At 41.8% G+C, this 22,973-nt stretch overlaps 3 protein-coding genes across 4 annotated transcripts in view; 1 reads left to right on the top strand and 2 right to left on the bottom strand.

Annotated features, from left to right (window-relative positions):
- Nucleotides 1-22,973, bottom strand: part of LOC104935135 (V-set domain-containing T-cell activation inhibitor 1) — a 592,626-nt gene that overhangs the window by 219,650 nt on the left and 350,003 nt on the right. The window lies entirely within an intron of this gene.
- LOC104932261 (protein phosphatase methylesterase 1) lies at nt 813-8,266 on the top strand. Of its 2 annotated transcripts, XM_027287623.1 has the most exons (14): nt 813-2,184; nt 2,805-2,994; nt 3,076-3,133; nt 3,324-3,375; nt 3,517-3,671; nt 3,757-3,847; nt 4,204-4,269; nt 4,430-4,586; nt 5,054-5,171; nt 5,272-5,336; nt 6,256-6,303; nt 6,428-6,495; nt 6,579-6,609; nt 7,464-8,266. In XM_027287623.1, the coding sequence occupies exons 1-13, from the start codon at nt 2,156-2,158 to the stop codon at nt 6,598-6,600; spliced, it is 1,119 nt and encodes a 372-aa protein (XP_027143424.1). In that variant the 5' UTR covers nt 813-2,155; the 3' UTR covers nt 6,601-6,609; nt 7,464-8,266. The 2 variants fall into 2 exon arrangements, with proteins under 2 accessions (XP_027143424.1, XP_027143423.1); XM_027287622.1 differs by lacking the exons at nt 6,256-6,303; nt 6,428-6,495; nt 6,579-6,609; nt 7,464-8,266 and having other exon boundaries at nt 4,430-4,553; nt 5,272-5,655.
- On the bottom strand, nt 8,806-21,791 carry rnf150b (ring finger protein 150b). The gene is made up of 6 exons (XM_010747433.3): nt 20,884-21,791; nt 17,574-17,824; nt 16,405-16,559; nt 15,637-15,733; nt 14,685-14,946; nt 8,806-14,472 (listed from the first exon to the last, which is right to left on the bottom strand). Exons 1-6 carry the CDS (start codon nt 21,338-21,340, stop codon nt 14,354-14,356), a joined length of 1,341 nt encoding a protein of 446 aa, XP_010745735.1. The 5' UTR covers nt 21,341-21,791; the 3' UTR covers nt 8,806-14,353.

Genomic DNA, 22,973 nt, shown 5'->3' with positions numbered 1-22,973 from the left:
TGGAAAGAAATCTTTAATCACATTTACATTGATTTGTTTGGGAGACCAAATGTTTGACCAAATGAGGAAGTCTGATTTCTCAAACTGTAAATATCTTGATCATAATCAATGGGGAGATGATTCATTCTTTTCTTCTGATTTCTGTCACTTGTTGCTTTTTTGAGAAACATAATTTAGTTTGTGCACTTTGTCAATAAAAAGGATTTATCAGTCTTTATAGATATTTGATTAAACCTGTGCTAAGATTTTTACAAATGGAAAACTTCACTGTTGCTTGTAAAGTTGGAATAACTCTGTTCGGCTCATTGTGCTTTAATTCTCACTGGAAGAGATCGATCAATAAAGTTTTGAGAAGTTACACTTCAACAAGAATAAATCACACTGTCATCATTTCATGAGAAGACGGATGTTACGTCCCTGTCTAGGGTGCAGGGAGTGTAACAGAAGGAGTATCTACACTTGTTGATAGTCACAAGACAATAGTCACAGTTTATTGCTGTTTTCAATACAATAAACACAAATTGGAAAATGGTCAAAAGGCACCTAGACAAAGATCCTCAGAAAGACAGGAGGTCACACTCTAATTCAGAACAAAACATGACAAAATGACATGCGTCATGACGTAACAAGGTACAAAATATATTCTTATAACTTTACGGGCAACAGTGTATATACGAAGAAAAAGATAGAAATAAAATGTTTTAAAGAAATAAGAAATAGAACTACAAATAAAAACTATACAAACTACAAACGATATAAATGTGTTTTTATGGAGCATTAAAAATAAATGGTTATATTTACATTATTTAAGTAATAACAGTGGGATTATATTATGTTCATCATGAACTGTGATACAGAGGTGTGTCTGTCTGCATGACATTTAGCCTCATTTATTCACTGCCGGTTACCTGGATACTAAACCTGTCTGTCACTGCCACCTGAGGGGTGTGTGTGTGTGTGTGTGTGTGTGTGTGTGTGTGTGTCCTCATTAAAAAAACACAAAAACTGGTTTCATAAATCAAACACAGTGTTTTGAGGTTGACGTCCTTGAATGTTTCTCTGAAAATAAAAGTCTTTTACAGAACATAAATTATCTGAATTTTGGAGCTTTTGTATCCACTAATAAAGTCATCAACAAATAACTGATAGCCAATAAAATAAGCTGACTTTGTAACAAAATCTTCAGATCACATTTTGTGGCCCATTAGAGCATTTTTAGGTTTTTATTTTTTAGGTTGTTTCTTTAGGTTCCTCCAGAGAGTAGCAACAAGAAAACAGGTCAACATTTTTTTTATTATTATTGAGGATGCAGTGTGTATGAATTAATGGCATCTAGTGGTGAAGTTGTAGACTGCAACCAACTGAATACTTTCCCATTCACAGCATGAAGTGTAAACTACAGCTGCTGTATGAGAACGAGACGTGAGACTGGCACTGAATTCTGGAAAACAAAGGCACAGTTCATCTTTTAATTTAACATGATCTACAAGAATAGTTTCAAGAAAAACACAAACAGTGGATGCTAATGGGAGAAACCTGTCAAATTCATCGTATATGTGGCAACAAAACAGAGCCGATTCCATTTGTTGAGCTGACTTTTGGTGTCCAGCTCGTCTGGTACCTACATTCACAGCTGTGACGTTGGTGGACATTTGGACGAGGACAAAGTCCTTGTGAAGACGCTGGAGAATGAGCTTTAGAAAATAGTTTTTTTGGACAGTTTTCTTGGTCGTTGGAGACGTGACAAACCACCAGAAACTTCTCCAAAGTTCTGCCACCATGTCACAAACTGAGACTAAAAGCAGATTAGTGACGTAATTGAAGCCTCTGCACACTTAAGAAAGAAATAGTTTGGACTCTTGACTGTCTATCTGCTTGCCTACCACACCTACTTCACTTCTCATCGAATAGGATGCTTCGACGGTGATGCTGCCTGACAACAACAGCTGACTGGGTATTGTCCTCTAAGTGTGTTTGTACTTATGCCACAGTCAGCCTCGTTATTTGGTCGATGGACGTGCAACGCGGCGGACAGGACGAGGAGCAGCTCTCTAACTCCTGATCAATTATCACACACACATACATATACCTACATACATACAGCAGACTGAAGGTAACCAGCCGTTGTTTGGACGTCTTCCTGCTGAGACGCAGCATGTGGGAGGAGAACTTCGATACAGAGCAGTAAGTCACCTCTCCAAAACACCAAAAACATTTTAAAGCAGATTATTGTCCATCATAAACTCTGTAAATCACAGAGAGTTGAGGCGGAGCAGCCGGAGGACGTCAGAGGGAAAACCAGAAAACATTTTGTTGTTTATGTGGATTTAGAAAGTCTATTTTTCTGTTCTTGTCTTGAGTTTATAGGAATAAGGATATAAATATTCTTGGTTCCCATTGATTAGCACAAACCATTCAATCAGCTGATCTAATAGCCAGGCATGGTAAAACATCATCTATAGACCTTTAGCAGCTCTTTCCAGTTGTGAGACGGTTGAGAGTCATGTGGCACTTTTCTGAAATGATGAAAGTTAAAAACGCTAAACAAGGCAACTGAACAATGTTTAGTGTAAACAACTGAAGCTGAAATTATGGAGCATCGTGCTCTGCTACTAACTGCATGCAATATAACAACTCTCAGTTATGGGTTAGCTACTTAGCCCAGCTGATACTCCACATTTAGATGAACCATAACAGTTCGCTCTTCGCTTCGATCTGCTGATATCTCTGAGTACATTCAACACACACAGTCTTTGCGGCTAGTATAAAGTGTGTGTGTTTCTGTGTGTCTACATGTCGACCAGTGAGGTTGGCAGTAAGCTCGACTACTCGCCGGTGTCCTGGCGGGAGTATTTCGACCAGATGGAGGATGTGAACGTGGGACTGGCCGACAGCAGGGACGTGTTCAGGATTTATAAAGCAGGAAATGATGGGCCACTGCTGGTTCTGCTGCACGGAGGAGGACACTCGGCTCTGTCCTGGGCCGTTTTCACTGTGAGGATCTGTACAGTTGGTGGTTTACTGGCTGACTGATTGATGGTGACTAGATACTCTTGATGTTTTTCTGTGTTGCAGACAGCCATCGCCAGCAGAGTGACCTGCAGGGTACTTGCAATGGACCTCAGAGGTCACGGTGAGTTGTGGTTGTCTCTTGGATAGGCTTTGCCTCCCAGGAGACAACTTCAGGTGAAATACAGATTCAGTAACAGAGACGTTGGGTCGTTGAGACCGTGGATTATGTTTGACCTGGTTCTGAATCCAATCAAATAAGCGAGGATGGTCTTCCTGCTTTGTTATACTGAGAATTTGTTCTCTCTTAAAAGGTGCCACCCTGGTTCGCCAATCAGATGACTTCTCAACTCAAACTATGTCCAGGTAATGCCACAATCCTTTAACCCTTAATTGAATACCAAGCAAAAGAGAGTAGTTCTCAAGAAACACACCTGTTCTCTTAATACTAATAAAGATACTACCTTTACTATGTGCTGCGATCATTGTTTGGTCCACCTCCCTCAGCGATGTAGCCAATGTGATCCGAGCCTGCTACGGTGAGACCCCTCCCCCCATTGTCCTGATTGGCCATGGCGTTGGTGGGGCGATCGCAGTGCATACAGCCAGCAACATGCTGCTACCGACCACTGTGGGCCTGGTGGCTATAGATGTCGTGGAAGGTAAGGGTGTAGTAGTAGATTTTATAATTGTGATATGTTTATGTTCACAAATACTTCACTGGTCTTCTTTATTTATCTCCTGTAGGCAGTGCAATGGAGGCACTCCACAGCATACAGAACTTCCTGAAGGGGAGACCCAAGTCCTTCAAGTCCATGGACCACGCTATAGAGTGGAGGTGCGCATTTGAGGTCCAATATACACTTTCAAGGGTCCTGGCACAGTAGCCACATATGTCTCCCTTGGCTAGATTACAACATGTAAATCAGGGTCAACTCCACTTCAGCCCATGGGGTGGTTTTGATAATCCACCCAGGACTGTCAACTGCCAAAACCCCCAGAAGAATAACTTTATGTAAGCTGACACGAGTTACTTTGCAGCAGAAAAATTGGCTTTTATTGGATAGTTACATTCAGAAGAACTCTTAAGTTGGCCTCCATGTTTATCACAGCACAAATAGTGTCTTTAACGACTCACTGCACTCGCATTGAATAAACTGGAGGAATAACAAGTCTTTGTTCCTCTTTGTTCAGTGTCAAGAGTGGACAAATCAGGAACCTGGAATCTGCCAGAGTCTCAATGGTTGGTCAGATCAAAAGGTGGGTTGGCTATTTATTGGTGTTATTTATTATCATCTTGTCTTTCTAATTTGTAAGTCAACCTAAGCTGAAACACATTAGATTGTTGACTTACATCCGACAGAACTCGACATGAGTTTGGTAAACTAAACGCATCTCAACTTGCTATGATGTGCGTCAGATGCGAGGTGGAGGAGGCCGACACTCTGGAGCAGGCCAGCCCAGTGACGGACGTGGTCGTTGAGTGCAACGAAGAGTTCTACGATCAGAGTTACGTCAATGACAAAGAAATCGCTGCCTCAGAGGTGAGCCTCAGCGACTGCACAGAAACACTGATGGTAAAGTAACATTTCATTGACTTTCATTACCAAGTGTCCTACTTCACCTTTATTAATCCTTGACATCAACCTGTGTGTGTAATTTTTGTTTTATGCTTTCAAGGACGTGTTATACTCATTAGCAAAGTATGTGTTGTGACACTTTAGGCCAATCCAGCCATTGGCTTACATTCATAATGGAACTTTCACAGTAATGTTCAAGGACATCAGTGACTTGCATTAATCCCCAAACATCTAAACCTAACCACAACCCTTGACCTTCACCAGACTTCAATGTTTATAATAGTACAATAACATTAAAATATGACTTGTGATTTCATTGACTTACATTTAATATAGAACCCAAACATTCACAGTATCTTACAACATTAAAACAGCAAACAGAGATATACATAACGCATCATTTATACTTGCAAGGACATCATTGACTTGCATTAATCCTGTGCATCTGTGTGTATGCTTTCCAGAGTGTGTACAAGTGGCGTATAGACCTGTCAAAGTCAGAAAAGTATTGGGACGGCTGGTTTAGAGGAACCTCCAACCTCTTTCTGGCTTGCAACCTGCCCAAACTCCTGCTCTTGGCAGGTGGGTATTTGAAAACCTCTGTAAGGGGGAAAAGCTGGTGTAAAATATGAAGTGTTCATTTTGTTATTTGCCTCACGGTGGAATCATTTTCCGCTTCCAGGAATTGACAGGCTGGACAGAGATCTGACAATCGGCCAAATGCAAGGTGAGATGCTGGTTCAACATGTGCGGTTGTAGCCATGGCAATCCTTCACTTGTGATCTGTTGTACAAACAGCCGCTGTCACCGCTGTCGGATGTAAATACAGCTATCTGTTTATGATCCATCAACGGCCTCATATACCTAAACTTCACAGGTCTTCAGATGCCGTGAAAATGTACAAAGCAATACTCTGAAAGAAGATTATAGTTCATGAAAAGGTTCTTGGGACTTACAGACACAGCAAAGGCAGCTGAAGAAGCTTGCAGAGTGTGTTGAATCCATCACATTGTGTCTGAAAGGGCCATTAGTACTTGGGACTTGAAGTTCCTGGGACTTCTGGTTGCAACCTATAATGAGACACCATGACTTAACACACACCTTCTACTGTACATGATCTGAACAACTTCAGTTGGAGGGAAATTTTCGAGTGTTATGTTGTTACCCGGGTCTGGACCTCGGAATACATCAGATTTTTCAGACAAGGGTACACGGCACAGTAAAGTAATCTATCCGTTATTACCCTAATATAATAATATGAAGCTGATAACATACAGTACGTTGTGTCATGATGAAGCTGATGGGAAATGTAGTCTCGTAGAAACAAAATGCCACATGTAGAGAAACGCCGTGATATTGGGAATAACTGACATTCTTTCCACACTGTGTTTCTACACTAACTGTGAGGGAAAAGGTGAAGGACGCGTTCGCTGCTGCAGAGGCGTCTCAAGAGACGCACATTCAGATGTACACACTCAGATATACACAGATACACACACACCTCGAGGCAGCGCTTCCTCTCCAGAGACAGCTGGTCCTGTCACTCAACAACCACGCTGGAAGTGACAGCCCGGGAGTGTGTGTGATAAAACAACATCAAAGATATGTGTGTGTGTGTGTGTGTGTTAGTGTGTGAGGCAGACAGTTCAGTGTGTGTGTACCTCAGGTGCTGCCCCCCTGTGGCCATGCAGTGCAAGAAGACAAACCAGACAAAGTAAGAAAGCTGTTCATGTCACAATCAGTGGTGGAATGTACTCGAAGTACTTCACCTGAGTACTTGTGTCCTCCATTTCACCTTTCATCGAGTTCTCTGCTGTTTGGTTTCTTTGTGTTTGCAGGTGGCTGAAGCTGTGGCCGCATTCCTGCTGAGACACAAATTTGCCGAAGCCAGAAGAGAAACCAGGAGGTAAAACACAGTCCACTGCCTTTTTTCTCTTTTACAAAACATATACCTAAATACTGGAATAATGTTCTCCATTCTCTCTCCAGCTCCAACTCTTTCACACAATGAGGCCTGCAGGTAAGATGTTATTTTAACACCCACACCTGTTTTACTTCTGTAAAGGTTCTTGACACGAGTACTCCATTACAAGTAAAAGGCAGGCATTACATGTCATTTATATGAAAGTACAAAAGTTCAGGAAAATTAAAAAATAAAAAAAGCAGAGAGAGTCTGACGTATATAAACGTACCTATTTAGTTTTGTTACATAATTCATTGTCTGTTTTCAGGCTGCATTAGGCTGATTATTTTCTTGATATATCCATTTATTGTATGTTACAGTCACGAATGTCCAAAAACTCAAGTGTCTTTTATCCAACAAACAGTCAAAACATCAAAATTATCCAGTTTACGGTCATTTAATATGAAGAAAAGCATGAAAAACGACTTAAACAACGAATCCATTGCCAAAATAGTCACTGATTAGTCAAGTAATCAATCAACTTAGTAGTCAATTATCCCAAAAAATAATTATTTAAGCACTAACTTTATATACTGTTGTGTATTTTATATAATGTTTTGTTTGTAAAATCTTAATTTGTAAAGAAACTATCGTCGTCAGATAAATGTAGTGGCACTGAAACCCTAACCCAAGTACAGATACCTCAAATTTGTACTTAGATACAGTACTTGAGTAAATTTAATTAGGTACACTCACCTGTTGAGTACTTAAATATAGAACTTAAATGGAAGATAAGTTAAGACATGCAGCATTTAATAAAACAAACAAAAAACATTTATTTAAAGCCTCCTTTTTTAGTTTAATAGTGATTTGCAGATAACATATGAAGTTTTTGTCTGACGAGAATTCATTTAAATATGAGCCATTGAAAACACTGCGGATGACTGACTCATGCTTTCTCTCTTTCGCAGGTTTTCTTTCAGACCAGCAAGAAGGAGCTCCCGAAATTAGAGCCGACCGCTTCCTCACGTTTCTGAAGACCAGTCCAGACCTCCATCTTCATCCTTTAATCAGAAGTAGCTCTAGTGTAAACCGTGAAAGCTTAGACCGCCTGTAACATCTAACAGTAGCTACTGAACCATTTGTGACCGACTGCCCAAACTCTCCTGTACGCGGTTGATACAGGTATCTGGTAGCCCAGATCTAAGGGGTCCATTTCTGTCCGGAAAACATTACGTCATAAAAATACTCAGGAGATTTTTGACTTGCTCAGCCATAATTTTGCACTTTTTTGTTTGAGAGTGTCTCAAACTGGAATATAAGCCATATAAAGGACAGTGAAAATGAAATATATGAAGATGTTTTCATGGTCTGACCATTAACACAAGTCAAACACATCAAAACATGGACGTCCAAAGCACCTGGGCTATCAGTTTGTTCACTGCTGCCTTCCTCCTGCTAGACGTGAGCTGACTTCTAGTTCTTCTGACGACGAAACAGATGATACAAATTAATCTCCATTCTTGCATGTACCCGTTATTTAAAGCGTGTAGCATTAGCATCCTTTCATTAAATCAAAGTGCTGGTTCAGTATGAAGTTCACTGTGTTCAGTTTATCATTAGTGACACGATACGGCTACATCACAGAGGCAGTGGTGTGTTTTTTTTTAGCATTTTTTATGTGTCGTCTTCCACTAAAATAACGACAAAATCCAAAAACATAAAGTTTGCACAGAAGCACAGTTTATCTTTGTGGATTATATCGATGCTGAACTGACAGTCAGACTGTCGACATGTGACGTCCTTCATCTCGTGTTTGTGATTACGGACACGCAAGGAATTACTTCAGTTCACTTCACACTGCTAAATTTTTTTTTTACGTTTTGTCAACGCTACAGAAACATTAGGTAACTGTTAAAGTATGATAAGGTTGTCTGACTAAATGTTAGTTACTGGTTTGATTAATCGTTCATTGATTACTGACGGTGGCCGATCAGGTTTATTGTCAGATAATCAGTTTCTAACAGCAGTAAATGACTGTTTTTAAACTTATAGAAATATGTTAAGACAGATGATTAAGGTTAATATTAGAAAGGTCTCAGTGCTGATATTCTCTTTATCACGTAACTCTTGTCCAACTGTTGAGTTACTGTAGCATTGGCGACAAACCAGCATGGAACAAAGACAAAATCTGTGCCGCCTCCAGAAACGTCGCAATGTAGTTTGTGTTGTCGTGACGATGATCTTACAAATAAACAAATTCCCAATACTTCTCCTCATGTCACAAGAAGAGACACAAACACGAGCCTGGAATAAAAACAAAAACTTGCAATAAAATTTTATTTAAATTCTGTCCTGGATCAGAACACGTGCAACAACTGAAACACAGAAACAACATGGCGTCACGGCACCTTTGTATTTACACGCGTGTATGTGGGTACTGTTTGTGTTTGCGTGCACAGGACAACCACACAAACAGACACTCGTTAAAACAATATCGTAGAAACACACACACACACACACACCATTTCACACCCTGTCGTCCTGGTAGCAGAGGGGTTACTATGGCTACAAATGCATCGGATCGTCTGAATTTTCCACGTCTCTCTGGAAGGATCTGAAATTTCCTATTTGCTCTTTCACTTTGTTTTCTTTGCCGTTGATGCCCTCCTCTATAGACGTGATTAAATGCTAACCTAACACTAGCAGAAAATCTGAAATGTATTCAAAACCCACCTACAAGCAGGCTGTGTGGAGATTAAAAAGTATAATCCGGATGGGATAACGTGGCTCAGGAGTCACCGATTTAAGCAAGGAGATCAGAAACTACAAAACAAATGACAATACATGGCAAAATATATGGCAGTCAGTCTACAAAAACACATAACGTGTAGTTTAATATAGACCTGCAAACATAGTTCTGAAAACAATCCCATACATTTACATCAACATAGAAATTTTGAGGGAAGACGAGCTAGAAAACAACAAAAACTGATCGTGAAAAGCCAAAAATAAGTAGAGCAACGTAAAGCAAAGAGTCACGAGAGTCGAAAACATGAAGAGAGCGAAGAGAAAACCACAAAAGTATAAAGTCAAAGGGAGAGACTCGTCCAGAACCTTCCAGGGAAACAGAATTAAAGTGCATCAACAAAAAGAAGCCGAGCAACCGATCAAACCACGGCATCCTGGGAAAACAAAGAACCAATCAGACGTCATTACTGGCAGTGACACGAGGGTCCCGTTTTTAACCCGTTAGCTTACTAAAGAATAAAAAAAGGTATTATTAAGATCCATAATTATATAACAGTCATAGTAACGACATAATGCGTTCACGAAACGGCCGTCACATTTGGTGTTACGTTAACATTTTTTCTGTCTCGTAACACAAAATACAAGAAACTTTCTTTTGAATCTGGATTGTGATAAACGTTTCCAGAACGATGCCAGAAGAAGATCTCCATTCATTACTGGATAGTATCATAAGCATCCCAATTAGTGACTGGGTACTGTTCGAAAATATTGCGGATACGCAAGTTTTGGCACCAAAACCAAAGCAATATTTTTTATTTTATATAACTAAACTAAACTCAAACACAAGCAGCCATACAAAACATTGGCTAAAACTGGAAAACTTTGATTTAAATCAGACATTCAATGCCAACCTTGTATTTCCGTGGACACATTTCGGATGCTAACGAAATAGTATTTGACACTTGATATCAAAACTAAGAGGTGGTGGGACCAACATGCCAAAGCAGCCTCAGTCTCTCAGAGAAAAACTAGAGAAATGGATTCAGAGGGTTCAATCAGTTCACTTTCACTACGGTGGCAACAGAATTGCAGTCACATTTTTTTTTTTTTTAAACAGCAGTGCAAAAGTAAAAACATGATATTCAATGAAATCCCTTGAAAATAAAGCTTATAACACAGAGGAAGTGACTTTAATTAAAACATCATTCACTGAAAATTGGCCAAGACAAAAGGCGTCATCATTCATGATTTCATATATTACAGCAAATACGCTCTCCACCACTTTACAGGTGTTTAAATTAAGTAGTGTTTGTTATATAAAGGGTAACTGACTGATATTGAACTGTGAGTAGAGAGGAAAGATCAGGAGGGAGCTTCAAAAATGCTCAAAGTCTTCCAGTTTTCTGAGAGTCTGAGAGAAAATGAACTCATTGGTAGGACCTGAAACCAACGGAAGTACTGCTTCTGACACTTACGTTTCATCACGAAAAACCTTGCTATAGACTGAGATGAATGGCAACTACAAATCTCATCAGGTTCTTCTTTATTTCAGAGGCGAGTTGGACGTTCACAGGTCCTGGAAATTACTTCCATCTGACAAATACTACTATGTACACTCAAGGCCTTTAAAAGGTCTTGGTACCAAATTCTGTTTCAGAAGGCAAATGTTGGGATTTCCAAGCCATTCTTTAACTTTCAGCAATGAAAGACTTGGAAGACTTGGTGGAAAAAAATGGTTTCAAAACAAACAGTACTGTGCTGGTTCTGCAGCCTACCATTGGGCTCAATCCTCTCAGGTTCGGTTTTCATCGGGCTACATCAACAACCAAAATCCTGAAGGTTTACAGACAGAAATTTCAATAGTTTAGATTCATATCGTCATGGTCTTTATCGTTCTGTAAGTATGTACAATTACACAAATAATCAACACTTAAATCTGGCCGATGAATACTCAATCTCATTGAGGAATCACCGGGTCACGAAGGGAAGGAAATCAGTCTTTGCTGCTGGGTGTCTTCGTTACAAAAATAAACGTCTCCTCTGGTATCAAAATAGATGACAATCTTTATCTCTCTTAGTTTTCGGGAAGCTCGCTGTTGCTGTTGCGATGCCACCGCAGCAGCCCTACGCAGTCTGCACACCAGGTTTGGCAAACCGTCCGCGATGCCGCGTGACGCAGTGAATTTGTGGAATACGCGTTTTTTTATATTTACATGCTCGACTTTTGAGCTGAACTACACTCACTAAAGCAAGGAAGGACTCTTTGCTAAACTCTGTCTCTCTAAATCTGGTAATCTATTTCTACAGCTCTGTAACTTGGGTACGTATTTTTCGTGCTTCACAGCTTGTTTTGGTGGCGTTTAATTTAACGGTAATGGCAGCTAACATCCTGTGTGGTGTACAGACATGCAGGTTTGGAAAAAAACAAAACAAACAAAACGCTTCTTAGGTTTGCCGAAGCTCAGAGAAAAGATCCCTGACCAGCAAGTTACAAGATCTGATCCTTGATTGTCAGGGTTAAAGGTAAATGTGTTTTCAAAAAGGCAGCATGGGGGCCGTGGTTACGGACACGTGTGGTCAGGCAGACGGACGGACAGTAAAACAACGAAACCAGGCAGCGCTATAGACAGGGTTCCTACATGGTATTTTAACCGAATGTTACGACTCAGGAGAGACGGCCACGATAGAAGACTGATGAGGAAACTCCTGTATCTAAAGCCGGGCAGACACTATATGCAATAAACTAGATTTGTAAACCCACAAATTGGCGACTACTTTCTGCCAGAGCACCTGATTACGTTGCCTCAACATTTAAACAATTGGACTGTTGGAAGATCAGACATGGCTGCAGTTAAATCATACATTATATAGCTTGTGTCAGCATTATTGGGCAGCCTTTCTGTTTTTGTGTCAAGATTAAGTTGGTCTTCATCGACTTGTTTTTACGTGCATATTCAATTTGCAACAAAAGTTGGCGAAAGAGTTGGTGTATCGATAAACGCAAATGTGAGCGCAACAAAGTTTGTGAGTAAACTAAGGCACCAAAGAACATTGGCAGTTATTCAATTGAATACAAGACGCCAACACGAAATGTTCATCATGTTTTCTACATTTTTCGCCCTTTGCGGCTGGGTGGCGCTCGATTAGTTACATTGTCTCCTACAATGGCACCTTAAAATCAGCGCCACCAGCTGTTTGTCTCCGTAAGTGTAGACGATTAGATGGAAACCTGCTCAATCTTGACGACATGGAATAAACTTTATTGGCATTGGTGCTGGACAACCTGATTTGGCGTATTATTACTGGTCACGGTGATCACCACGTCAATTCTTACGTACAGTCGCTGGTTCTAGACATGAGTCAATAAAAACATGCAGTGTCTGCCCAGCGTTACGGATAGTTTAAACTGTGTTACTATCACTACTTAAAAAGGAAAACTCCTCTGTCATGGCGGCACTTTTCTCCTAACCATTTTCTCAGAGTACGTTCGAAGACCCAAAGCTGCGAGATTTGTTACTAGTTTCATACCTTTCATCATCTGTTGTACTAAATTCTACATTTTATCAACCTTTCTCCTACCAGATAATATTCTGTACAGCCCTGCAAACAGTCATGATCAACTGTCGTTGTCACAGACGCACATAGGAACCCTGTTTGGAACCACAGCCGAGGACAGAAAGCATCCAAACCAAATACTGTCGGAGTATTATAAAGATTAAAAGGAGCCTACAATTATACAGACAGGCAAAAAGGGAAAAAAATAAAATACTGTGTGTAGTTGCTATTCAATACTGCAGTCAAACTGTAGCTGTAATACTGCCACCGTCAAACACCAGAAAAAAAAAAAAAAGAGAGAGAAACAAACTGAACAACTGAATCCTCTGCCCAGAGAAGCTGGTGTGTCCTTTCAAAATAAAAGTCTTCCTTTCCAAAATGAAAGTCAGTCATCGCAGATCGAGCACCTGGCACATTGGCAGGCAAATCAAAAATTAATGAAATTAACCAGAGATTAAATCTTCATGAATCCAGACCAGGACAAGAGTCCCGTTGAGTTATGTTTAGTTGTCGTGCCTCTCTACCTGGAAAACCAGGTAACAGAGTATCCCACTAAAGGTCCAGAGACAAGAACACTCCTTACTGAAGTAGAACGGGTAGAAATATGCAGGTAAATCCAGATTCCTGGCCTGGATCGCTCTGATACTTAAAAAACAAAACAAACAAACAAAAAAAAACACACACAACCCGTTTTTTGGAGTTCTCATGCATTTATCAAGATCCTCCAGATTTGCTGATGAAGGAGAACGTTGACCTTCAAAGAGCGTATCCTAATTTGGCAGCCGACTTTCTCGGGTTCAACCCTGTTTCACGCTTGTATCGAGGCGAGTTTGAGATCGCACTCATGTTCTCTGAGTGATGGCACTCAGTTTGAATCTCGTCTGTCTTTCTAAAGTCAGGAGATGAACGGTGAGATCACCAATGTTTGAAATGAGTGACAGGATTTCTATTTTAACTACTTTCCGTCACCGTGGAAGTTTGTCAGAAGTAAACAACAGATGGGTCGGACCGGAAAGAAAGTTGGGTCGTCTATTTCTAGAAACACCATGAACTGAGGCAAATGTGGGTTGATTAAGACATCTGCACGAAGCGACAACAGATAGGTAGACTGAGTTATATTCCAGTTTAACTGAGGAGAGCCAAGGGGAAGACCGAGGTCACGTTAGTCCAGGTTAGGTCCTGGGTCCAACGTGTCCGACAGGAGACTAGAGGCCAAACCAGGTCGGTAAGTTTCCTCTGAATCCAGATGAGAACCAACACACACATATTTATTCAACTTGGGTCCGCAAAACAAAGACTAGACACGGCTTCTAGTCTGGCTCAGGTCCACTTGGGGTCCAGACAAGTTGTTTTGGTTTAGCAGGGTCCAAGGGGAAAAACAACCCAGTCAAACACTGGTGCTGGTGCTGGGTTTCCACTTGGAACCAGTCAAAGGTCATGGGTACAGTCGGGTTTGGTTCAGATCTGGTTTCAGTCAGGTCGTTCTCTGGAGCTTCAGGTGAAACTGATGCCTGATCAGTCGGATCAGTCTGTTTTTGGCTCCGTAAGGCTCCTCTCAGGACTTGTCCCCCAGCTGAGACTGCTCCATGGACCCTTCCTCATCTGAGAGACCCGTTTCCACGGTGATGACCAAGGATGCCACTGAGGCGCTGCTTGCCATTGGCTGTAGCTCACCTGGAAGATAGAAAGAACAAACATAAAGAACAAATAAAGAACTCTGGGTCCTTATTTGGTTCCGTTAAAACAAGCTCCTCTCGCCCAAAAATCCTTGTTCAGGAGGAAAACCATGCATCACATGAAGGAACAACCTTTAACTGCAAAGTGTCATGCTGTAAAAGCACCACTGGGTGTCAGTATAACACCACTCTAAAAGGTGTGTGTCTTACCTGTGTGTGTGTCGGTGGTTGCCGTCACAGGGCTGTCTCTCAGGGTGTCAGGGTCCTGGTAGTCCTGAGGGAGTCCCACGCGTCGCACACCGGGATCCAGCACCACCGAGGAGCCGCCTTCGCTCAGTGTGCCATCACTGGATGCCCCAGACACCACAGCCTCCAGGGCCAGGGCCCCGACTCCACCTACGCCAACCCCACCGACACCGCCCAGGGCCAGGTCGTAGTCCAACGGCAGGTCATCCAGACAATCTGCATTGAGCTGGAGGTGAAAAACAGTCAGAAAACATGTTTCAGTATCCGTACACAAACAATCCTTTTTACTTCTGCATTTTTTCCAGACAAAAACAGCTCAAGAGCTTTGCCCAACCACGATTTAAACTAAACGACTATATCTCCTCATGCAGGTTGTTTCAAAGTCGAGGGGTCGTGGTCACTTCTAGTTTCGAGTGTCAAGCCAGAAGTGACTCAACCAAGGACATAACGCTCTAAAATTGTATGTTGGGGTTCACATACTCACAATATAGTGAGGGAACAGACCCAGACAGGCTTTAAAAATGATGAGGGAGAGAGGGAGCCAATGAAATTAAGCTAAAATTTGGGTGATGTGACGTCATTGCGTTTCTTGAACTAGGCTCGTTCTGAACTCTGAACTGGTCGGAGGCGTGAGAGTGGTTTATTGTCGATGCTGGAGAGGAGTCCTGTTTTTAAAAGTTAAGTGTGATCGAGGTCGGAGTGTGGATTTGATTCTGGAGATGGTTCTTGGAAGCTTCTGGGTGACTTTCATTTCAGTTTATGAGCTCTGATTGGTCCAATCGAGTTATGTCACTACAACAAAACCACGTCTTTAAATGATCCGACTTCCGTTGACGTGTTTGAGTTTCTGCCTCAGTTTTAAAGGCTGCATCTCCGCCCCACCTCTACCTCTCCCAAGATTTCTGTTAAGACTCACAGCGATGCCGAGGGCTTTGAGGATGTTCATCTTGCACATGGGACATGTGCGATGATCCAGCAGCCACGGATCCACACAGCTCTTATGGAATAAATGTCTGCAAAGACAAAAACAAAAACAGAGTAACTGTGCTGTTCATGTTCACAGCTGCTTCCACTCAGTGCAGCCAGAAAGAATCTGGATACGCTCGCTTTTTTATTTTTTGATCTCATGGAACTCATTTCGTAATCGTGTACAAAACATAACGAGGCCGCCTTGAGGAAAACAAATAGTCATTGTAGGGACGACCTCAGCTGAAATATTTCTCCCTGAACACGAGAAAACTTTGTCCTAAGTTGAACTGAACATCATCAGAAAGACATTTTGTGATCTCATGATGACAAAAAGAAAAACAAGGCAACCACAAGAAAGGTCTTTACGTATCAAAGTGTCTTCAGTTTGACAGACGGCGGTCGTACAATCTTTTCAGAAACTTGTCCTGTTACAGTCTAATAAAAACAAAAGTGATTCTTTCCATCCTGAAATCATCACAAATTACGTAAAGTTCCCTGTTAAAGAGCCAGCCTTCAATTTTGTAAATTCTTGGTTTATTCCCATAAATTTCCATGGAAAGTTTTTTTTTGCAACCCTACCTGGAATACCTTTTGTAAAATTTGGTAAAATTTGTAAAAAGAACTGAATTTACTCTGTGGTTCCTCCAATCAGAACCACAGGTTTACTTCTCGAGTTCTTCGTATGTCGAGTTTCTCTTTCTACATGCGTGTTCACCTGCAGGGCAGTATGCGGACCACGTCGTTGGCCTTGTAGCCCTCAATGCAAACGGCGCAGTTGTCGAAGTCGGCCTCCGTCTCCTGGTCGCCCTTCCTGATGGTGCGGACTTGTAGCTTGCTGATGGCTTTTTTCGCAGCATCGCCGAGACGACGCTGTGGAGAAACGAGATGGGGGGGGCAGAAATATAAACACCTGTTTCAAGATTCAGTTTATTTGAAGTGACATGACGGCTTCAGACTGTCACTTCAGCTCGTGAAGATTATAAAATGGTTTCTTTGTAAAACCCAAAAAGAACAGATGTGTCATTAAATCCACCTCTTTATATCAGTGATTCATTACGACAAACAAAGCACGTCCATTGCATTTCACAAGCTCTTTGTGACAGTAATTATTTGTATTTTCAGCTCTTTTGGGAACATTCAGTGTGTTTAAATTTACTCAGGTAACAAGGTTACTCTCGTCTTCCCTCCATAATTTGATCTCTGAAACATTATGTAAACCACAAAAACAATTTTCTGTTGTCAGAGTAGAGAATTAGGTTCCCCAGGAGAGCGGCGCCAACGCACCGGCCATCCACGTGGTGTAAAAGAAAACCTGATCCATCAGACTGGACGACCATCGACTAACGTTGGCGCCTTCGGCAGTGGACACCCTGGCGAGTCTGCGGTTACCCAACACTGTGTATTCTGACACATTTCTACCAGAACCAAGATGAACCTTTTCTGCAACTTGAGCTACAGCAGCTCGTCTGTTGGATCGGACCACATGCTTCGCTCCACACATGTATCAATGAGCTTCTGACCCAGCCGTCGAGCCATCACAGTTCGGTTCTTATCAAAGTTGCTCAAATTCTGACATCCATCTTTCCTTCAACTTGTCTAAAGTATCCTTCTCACTGACAGGTGCCGTGATAATCAGTGTTATATCTGGGCTTTTACTACATTTCTAAATATTGCTACGAAGTTATCAGGTTGGTTCTTGGTGTCTCTCTTATTGACTGTGTTCTGTCCCGTGGAGAGAATAGTGAAGACGTCTGCTCTAGAAGATAAAATTAGTTTCCACTGCTGAACATTTGACAAATTCACATCTGCCTGTCCTCAATCCGCTGAAAGGGCGAGTCAGCACCTTCTAAAATAAGGACGAGGTCTACAAACATCCCGGCGTACCTGGTTGCGGTCTCGTGCGTTGGCGTATCTGAACCTCTGGATGTAGTAGAAGACGAGCCAGGCGAGAGAGATGATCATCAGCACGATGAACGAGATGGACACGAACACCACCGACGTCCTGCTCACGTATTTCTGCAGGTTCCTCGTCCCAATGGTGATCGTCATGGTGACCGTCACGTTACGCTCCAGCAGCGACACAACCTCGCGGCCTTTTGGCTCTGGGATCATGATGGCGACCACGTCACCCATACCTGAAGAGACACACACCGTTTATTAGTCTGTGAATAATTTTTATCAGTGTTTAACTTCAACAAAACTGAGATTAAACTGTTGTTGACCATGTTTGGCTGTTAAGTTGTCGACTCACTAGTTTTTTTTATCAGAAGTAATGTAATCAGAACAAATACTCGAGTACAGCTGAACATATTTACCACAGTGGGATTACACTGTTTCATCACTGTTTTAAAGTTTGATTCACTGGCATCAGTTTGTTGAGGTTCTTGTGTAATCCTGACAGATAACCCAACATAAGCCGAACTCTGGGTCAGTTCAGGTTCATGGCTGTAGTTGAACCATCTCCAAAAACTCTGGTTCGAGACCGAGCTGTTTAAAAGAGTTCAGAGAGGGAAGACAAAAAGCAGAAGCAAAAGAAGAAGTGGACGTCTTTTTATGTCTATTTTAGAAACGGCGCTTTGTTCTGTATTTAACAAAAAGGTCAAAAGTCTGGTGAGGAAACATCAACACTGACACTCATCAGCCCTGCAGGTGAAACACTCGGTAGTTTGAGGTCGTCCTTGTGACGGGGGCCTGACTCGCACACGCCCTCGTATCACCTCGAAGTTTGATAAAAATACTGCAGAGAGACGTTCACGTGCACGGTTGAGACACAACTGAAGTTAGAAAAGAAAGAAAAGCTGGTCGATGACCCCAGGAACCAGATCCATCACGTCTGTCCGTCACAATTTAAGTTCATTAATCTGACAGCTTCAGAACTTTGATGCACAACAAACCGACAGTCAATAAAACTGAACCTTAGATGATCAAGTTCAGTTAGCGATCACTCGTAGAGACGCCCAGAATCTGTTTTTGTGCCGCAGAAACCCACCACAATAACTCCCCGTGATCGTTGGCTTCACCGCCATTTCGTCAGGCTTCCAGACGATCTGAGCAACCATGAAAACCTTTCCGCAAACTACATCTTCACACTCTGAGGATGAGGATCCTGTGATGTGAAGCCAACGTCAAAAAAATTTACATTTGTCACTATTTTCTGACTTTTATTGACAAATAATCCAGAAAACAGCCGTCAGAGTGACTCATTTGATTATTTCTATCATGACCACAGATGTTATTAACACTCCCAGGGAGTTTGGCGGGGACGGTGGTCGACCTCGACAACGAAACCATCCTGAGAAAGTCGTTTTAAAGTCGACACACGCTCTGTTGTTTCGTATCGTCTGAGTCGGGGACGTCCGGAGATCCCTGAAGGAGTTTCTGGCCGACAGACAAACAGCTGGGCTCAACAACAGCTCTCCTTCAGCCCGTTATGTAACTCAATACGTAATCACGACTCGAGTGGAATCAGAGGAGTTTCCTGTCAGTAATACGACTAATAAATAAAACAAATAAATAAATAATCAGCGGTGCAGCAGGAAACTGGCTCCGGCAGAGTCAGCAGATTCTCTGCTGGCACTGGTCCAGTCTGATAACCAGTTCAGACAGACTGGGATCCAGTTGAGGCTGCTCGCTTCTCTCAGCTGCTTGACTCAGCACATTTCTGCAAACACAGCTGCAACTATTTATTATTTATCCTCATTTCCAGCATCTATAAATCTGCAGCCTGTCGTCGTTCTGTCTCCAAGGAGGTCAGAAAACGCCTAAAAATGTGAACTGAAACTTTCTCAGAGGTCTTTAGATCACACGTCCTGTCTGACAAGCAGTCCAAAACTCAAAGAAACTCACATTTTACAGTTAAATAACCGTAAATTTTATACTTCTGGACGTGTTTTGGAGTTAAGGGCGTCACCTCGGCACAACCACAACCACAACCACGACCACAAACATCTGTAAAAAAATCTAATCTGTAAAAGTTGTGTTTATTTCTCTGATTATCGACTTTATCGAGGCTCGCTCGCTCTCATTCACCGTCTACGTCACTCAACCACTGCTCAGATTTAGAAGCTGCTTCATGAAATAAACAAAGTCTGAACACAACAGGTCGAGTGTCAGAGTTTAGCTTGACCAGTCCGAGCGTCTGATTGGTCGGCACAGCGTGACATCAGACTACATTTTTTTGGCGAACAACCATTTGAATGAATGGGGAAAAAAAACCTGCGTTTGACCCTGTCTGAATGCAGCCTAATGACGTAAATAAATATATTAAAGAAGTTTGTTTCATTCTGATTGTGTGAGGCTGATATTTAAAAGATATTTATGATTCACATTCATGAATGAAATGTTTGTCTCGTGTCTGATTTTAATTCTTTGAAAGTCAGTCGGAGTTCATGGTTTAATAAATAACTGTTACTGTGAAACTCTTCAACATCTGATGAGGAACATTATTTAACTTCATTTATTAAAACAATAATCAGCAGAAAAACAAAAAAAAAATATGACACCGCCGTGTCTCATATTACACCCTGTAGTGCCAATAATGACAATAAAGCACACCCTGACGTGTAATATGACACCCTGACGTGTAATATGACACCCTGATGTGCCAATAATGACAATAAAGCACACCCTGACGTGTAATATGACACCCTGACGTGTAATATGACACCCTGTAGTGTAATATGACACCCTGTCGTGTAATATGACACCCTGTAGTGTAATATGACACCCTGACGTGCCAATAATGACAATAAAGCACACCCTGACGTGTAATATGACACCCTGACGTGTAATATGACACCCTGACGTGCCAATAATGACAATACAACACACCCTGTCGTGTAATATGACACCCTGACGTGCCAATAATGACAGCAAAGCACACCCTGACGTGTAATTGCCATTATACGATATTGATTATATGATATTGATTAATTAAAGTCCAAAACTCAAACTTATGTGCAGTAAATATCAAATCGGAATGAATTTTATCATTAAAAATGACTTTAATTTAATTTCCTGTTGGTCTACAGCTCAGTGCTTCTGACATGTTTATATCTCTAATATCTGTCCAAGCAAAGTAAGTCAGCTGTTTCCAGAACATTAAAATAAAGATGCTCATGTGGTCAGCCTCGTTGTTTGTGGTGGTCACCGTTCATGTCCTCTGTCAGACTGCGCACTTTAATAAAGCCAGTACCTGGATGGGGCATGGTGATGGTGTCGTTAGCGTTAGCCGACCCCACGTTGAAGATGACCACCGCCGAGGCGTTGTGGGCTGCGGCGTGGCGGATCTTGTCCTTGTAGGTGCAGTTGCCCCGGGCTATGATCGCGATCCAGGCCCCGGCCTGTGCGGGCACCGCGAACCTGGTGTTGGGGTCGCAGGCCTGGCGGTCGTGCGGGGCTGCGGGAAGGACCACCACCCCCTTGGCGTCCCGCTTCTGAGAGTGCTCCCCGTACCGACCGCACTCCGTCTTCTCGGTGCGGAGCTCCGAGGTGGCCGGGTCCATGTAGGTGATGTTGACGAAGGCGGTGTACCACTCCTCCCGCTCGGCCACGGTGAAGTCCAGGCAGAGCAGGTGGACGAAGCAGAAGGAGAGCAGCCACGTAGAGAGGGCCAGGCTGCGGCAGGCCGCCACCAGAGACCCCGGGGCCATGGTGATCCCCGCCCGGTGAGAGCGAACCGTCCGTCGGAGGAGCCCGATAAGCGTCTACACCGCGGCCGCCTACTCCACCATGCTACCGGGGGGTTTATCAATCCGGCCGGTCGTTTCAAACCCGCTCCCCGGTTGCTTTAACCGCTCCCCGCCGCCGCTCTCAGGTTACCTAGCAGCAGACGCCCGTTAGCCGTCTCCATGTCCAGCCCGCCGAGAACAAAAACTCCCCGCGGGGGGAAGCGACGCGAACCGCGGGGACAAGGCGACACAATGCCGCCGCCGAAACGCGCCGTAACCCGGTGAACCGACGACCGGACGGAGCCGCTCGTGAATAATTTAGTTGTTTTTTTTTTTAATACGCAGCGTTTTTAACACGGCGGCTTTGTTTTGACCGGGCCCGAGCGGCGTCAAGCTGGCGAGGGGCGGGAAAACACCACTTCCTGTTGTTTATTTAACAAAATAAAAGCATGTTATTATTTTTTTTATATTAAAAATTAAAAGCTTTTATTTTGTTGCTGCTGTGTGCAAATCACCGCGTGATGATTCTAATGAAAAAATAAAAGCATCTACTCGTTTATTCCACCGTTTTTTATTTTATTTTGAAAACAATAACCGTGTTACTTCCGGTATGCGCTCATCTCACTCCGTCTGCTTTGACGCTTTTTGCTCGCTGTGTTTAAACCTGAGGCGCCACCAGGCGGCCCGGCAGAGGAACTGCAGCTGTGCGGATCACAATTTAAATTTATGGGATTTAATTTAACTGGATTAAAACTGATTATAAAAATAATATATATATATTTAAAAAAATAAATAAAATAAATAAAAATAAACTGGATTAAAACGGATTATAAAAATAAAATATATTATTAAAAAAAATAAATAAATAAACTGGATTAAAACTGATTATAAAAATAAATATTATATTAAAAAAATAAATAAATAAACTGGTAAAACTGATTATAAAAATAAATAATATTTAAAAAATAAATAAATAAACTGGATTAAAACTGATATAAAAAATAAAATATATTAAAAAATAAAAATAAACTGGATTAAAACTGATTATAAAAATAAAAAAAATCTAAAAAAAAAATCTAAGAAAATAATAATAATGAATAATAAAATCTGTACATAGAACTAACATTAAAATAAAATTAAAAGGAGATGACGAAAAGTAAAAGTACTTGTAATCATAAATATTACAGGACTGGATCAAAATTATTGGTTCATCACTTTAATTTTGCAGCTTGTAAAGGTGGAGCAGACTTTAATAAAACATCATAATGTATTAATTTAGTTTTAATTATAGAAAAGTGTGTCCTTGGACAAGATACTGAACCCCAAGTTGCTCCCTGTAAGTCACTTTGGAGAAAATCGTCAGACTGAAAATGGTTGATGGTTCATATTCTTAAATAAACGTGTGCGGGGCGCCGCCTAGAGGTTTGATCCAGCGTTGCATCACATTTCTTTGAATAAGTCAAATACAAATAAATGAGGTTTTCTTTTATTGCAGAGACGGCACATCAGCATCTTTAACGTCAAAATTGAATATTTACACATTAAAATATAAAAACATCTAAAAACAAACGAATCATCCGAAGCTGCCGTCGGGAGGTCGGTACAGTTTGGGGAA

This window comes from Larimichthys crocea, chromosome XIV, assembly GCF_000972845.2.
Source record: "Larimichthys crocea isolate SSNF chromosome XIV, L_crocea_2.0, whole genome shotgun sequence".
Taxonomy (NCBI): Eukaryota; Metazoa; Chordata; class Actinopteri; family Sciaenidae; genus Larimichthys; species Larimichthys crocea.
The sequence above is the reverse complement of the archived record's forward strand: the minus strand, read 5'-3'. Positions and strand labels throughout refer to the sequence as shown.

Excerpts from the sequence above, each read along its gene's own strand:
- LOC104932261 (XM_027287623.1), top strand. The coding sequence starts at position 2,156 with ATGTGGGAGGAGAACTTCGATACAGAGCA. Across the intron at positions 3,376-3,516 it reads TCAACTCAAACTATGTCCAG|CGATGTAGCCAATGTGATCC; the intron begins GTAATGCCACAA and ends CACCTCCCTCAG. Across the intron at positions 5,337-6,255 it reads GTGAGATGCTGGTTCAACAT|GTGCTGCCCCCCTGTGGCCA; the intron begins GTGCGGTTGTAG and ends TGTGTACCTCAG.
- rnf150b (XM_010747433.3), bottom strand. The coding sequence starts at position 21,340 with ATGGCCCCGGGGTCTCTGGTGGCGGCCTGCCGCAGCCTGGCCCTCTCT. Across the intron at positions 16,560-17,573 it reads ACGCACGAGACCGCAACCAG|CGTCGTCTCGGCGATGCTGC; the intron begins GTACGCCGGGAT and ends GTTTCTCCACAG. Across the intron at positions 14,473-14,684 it reads AACCACCGACACACACACAG|GTGAGCTACAGCCAATGGCA; the intron begins GTAAGACACACA and ends TCTATCTTCCAG.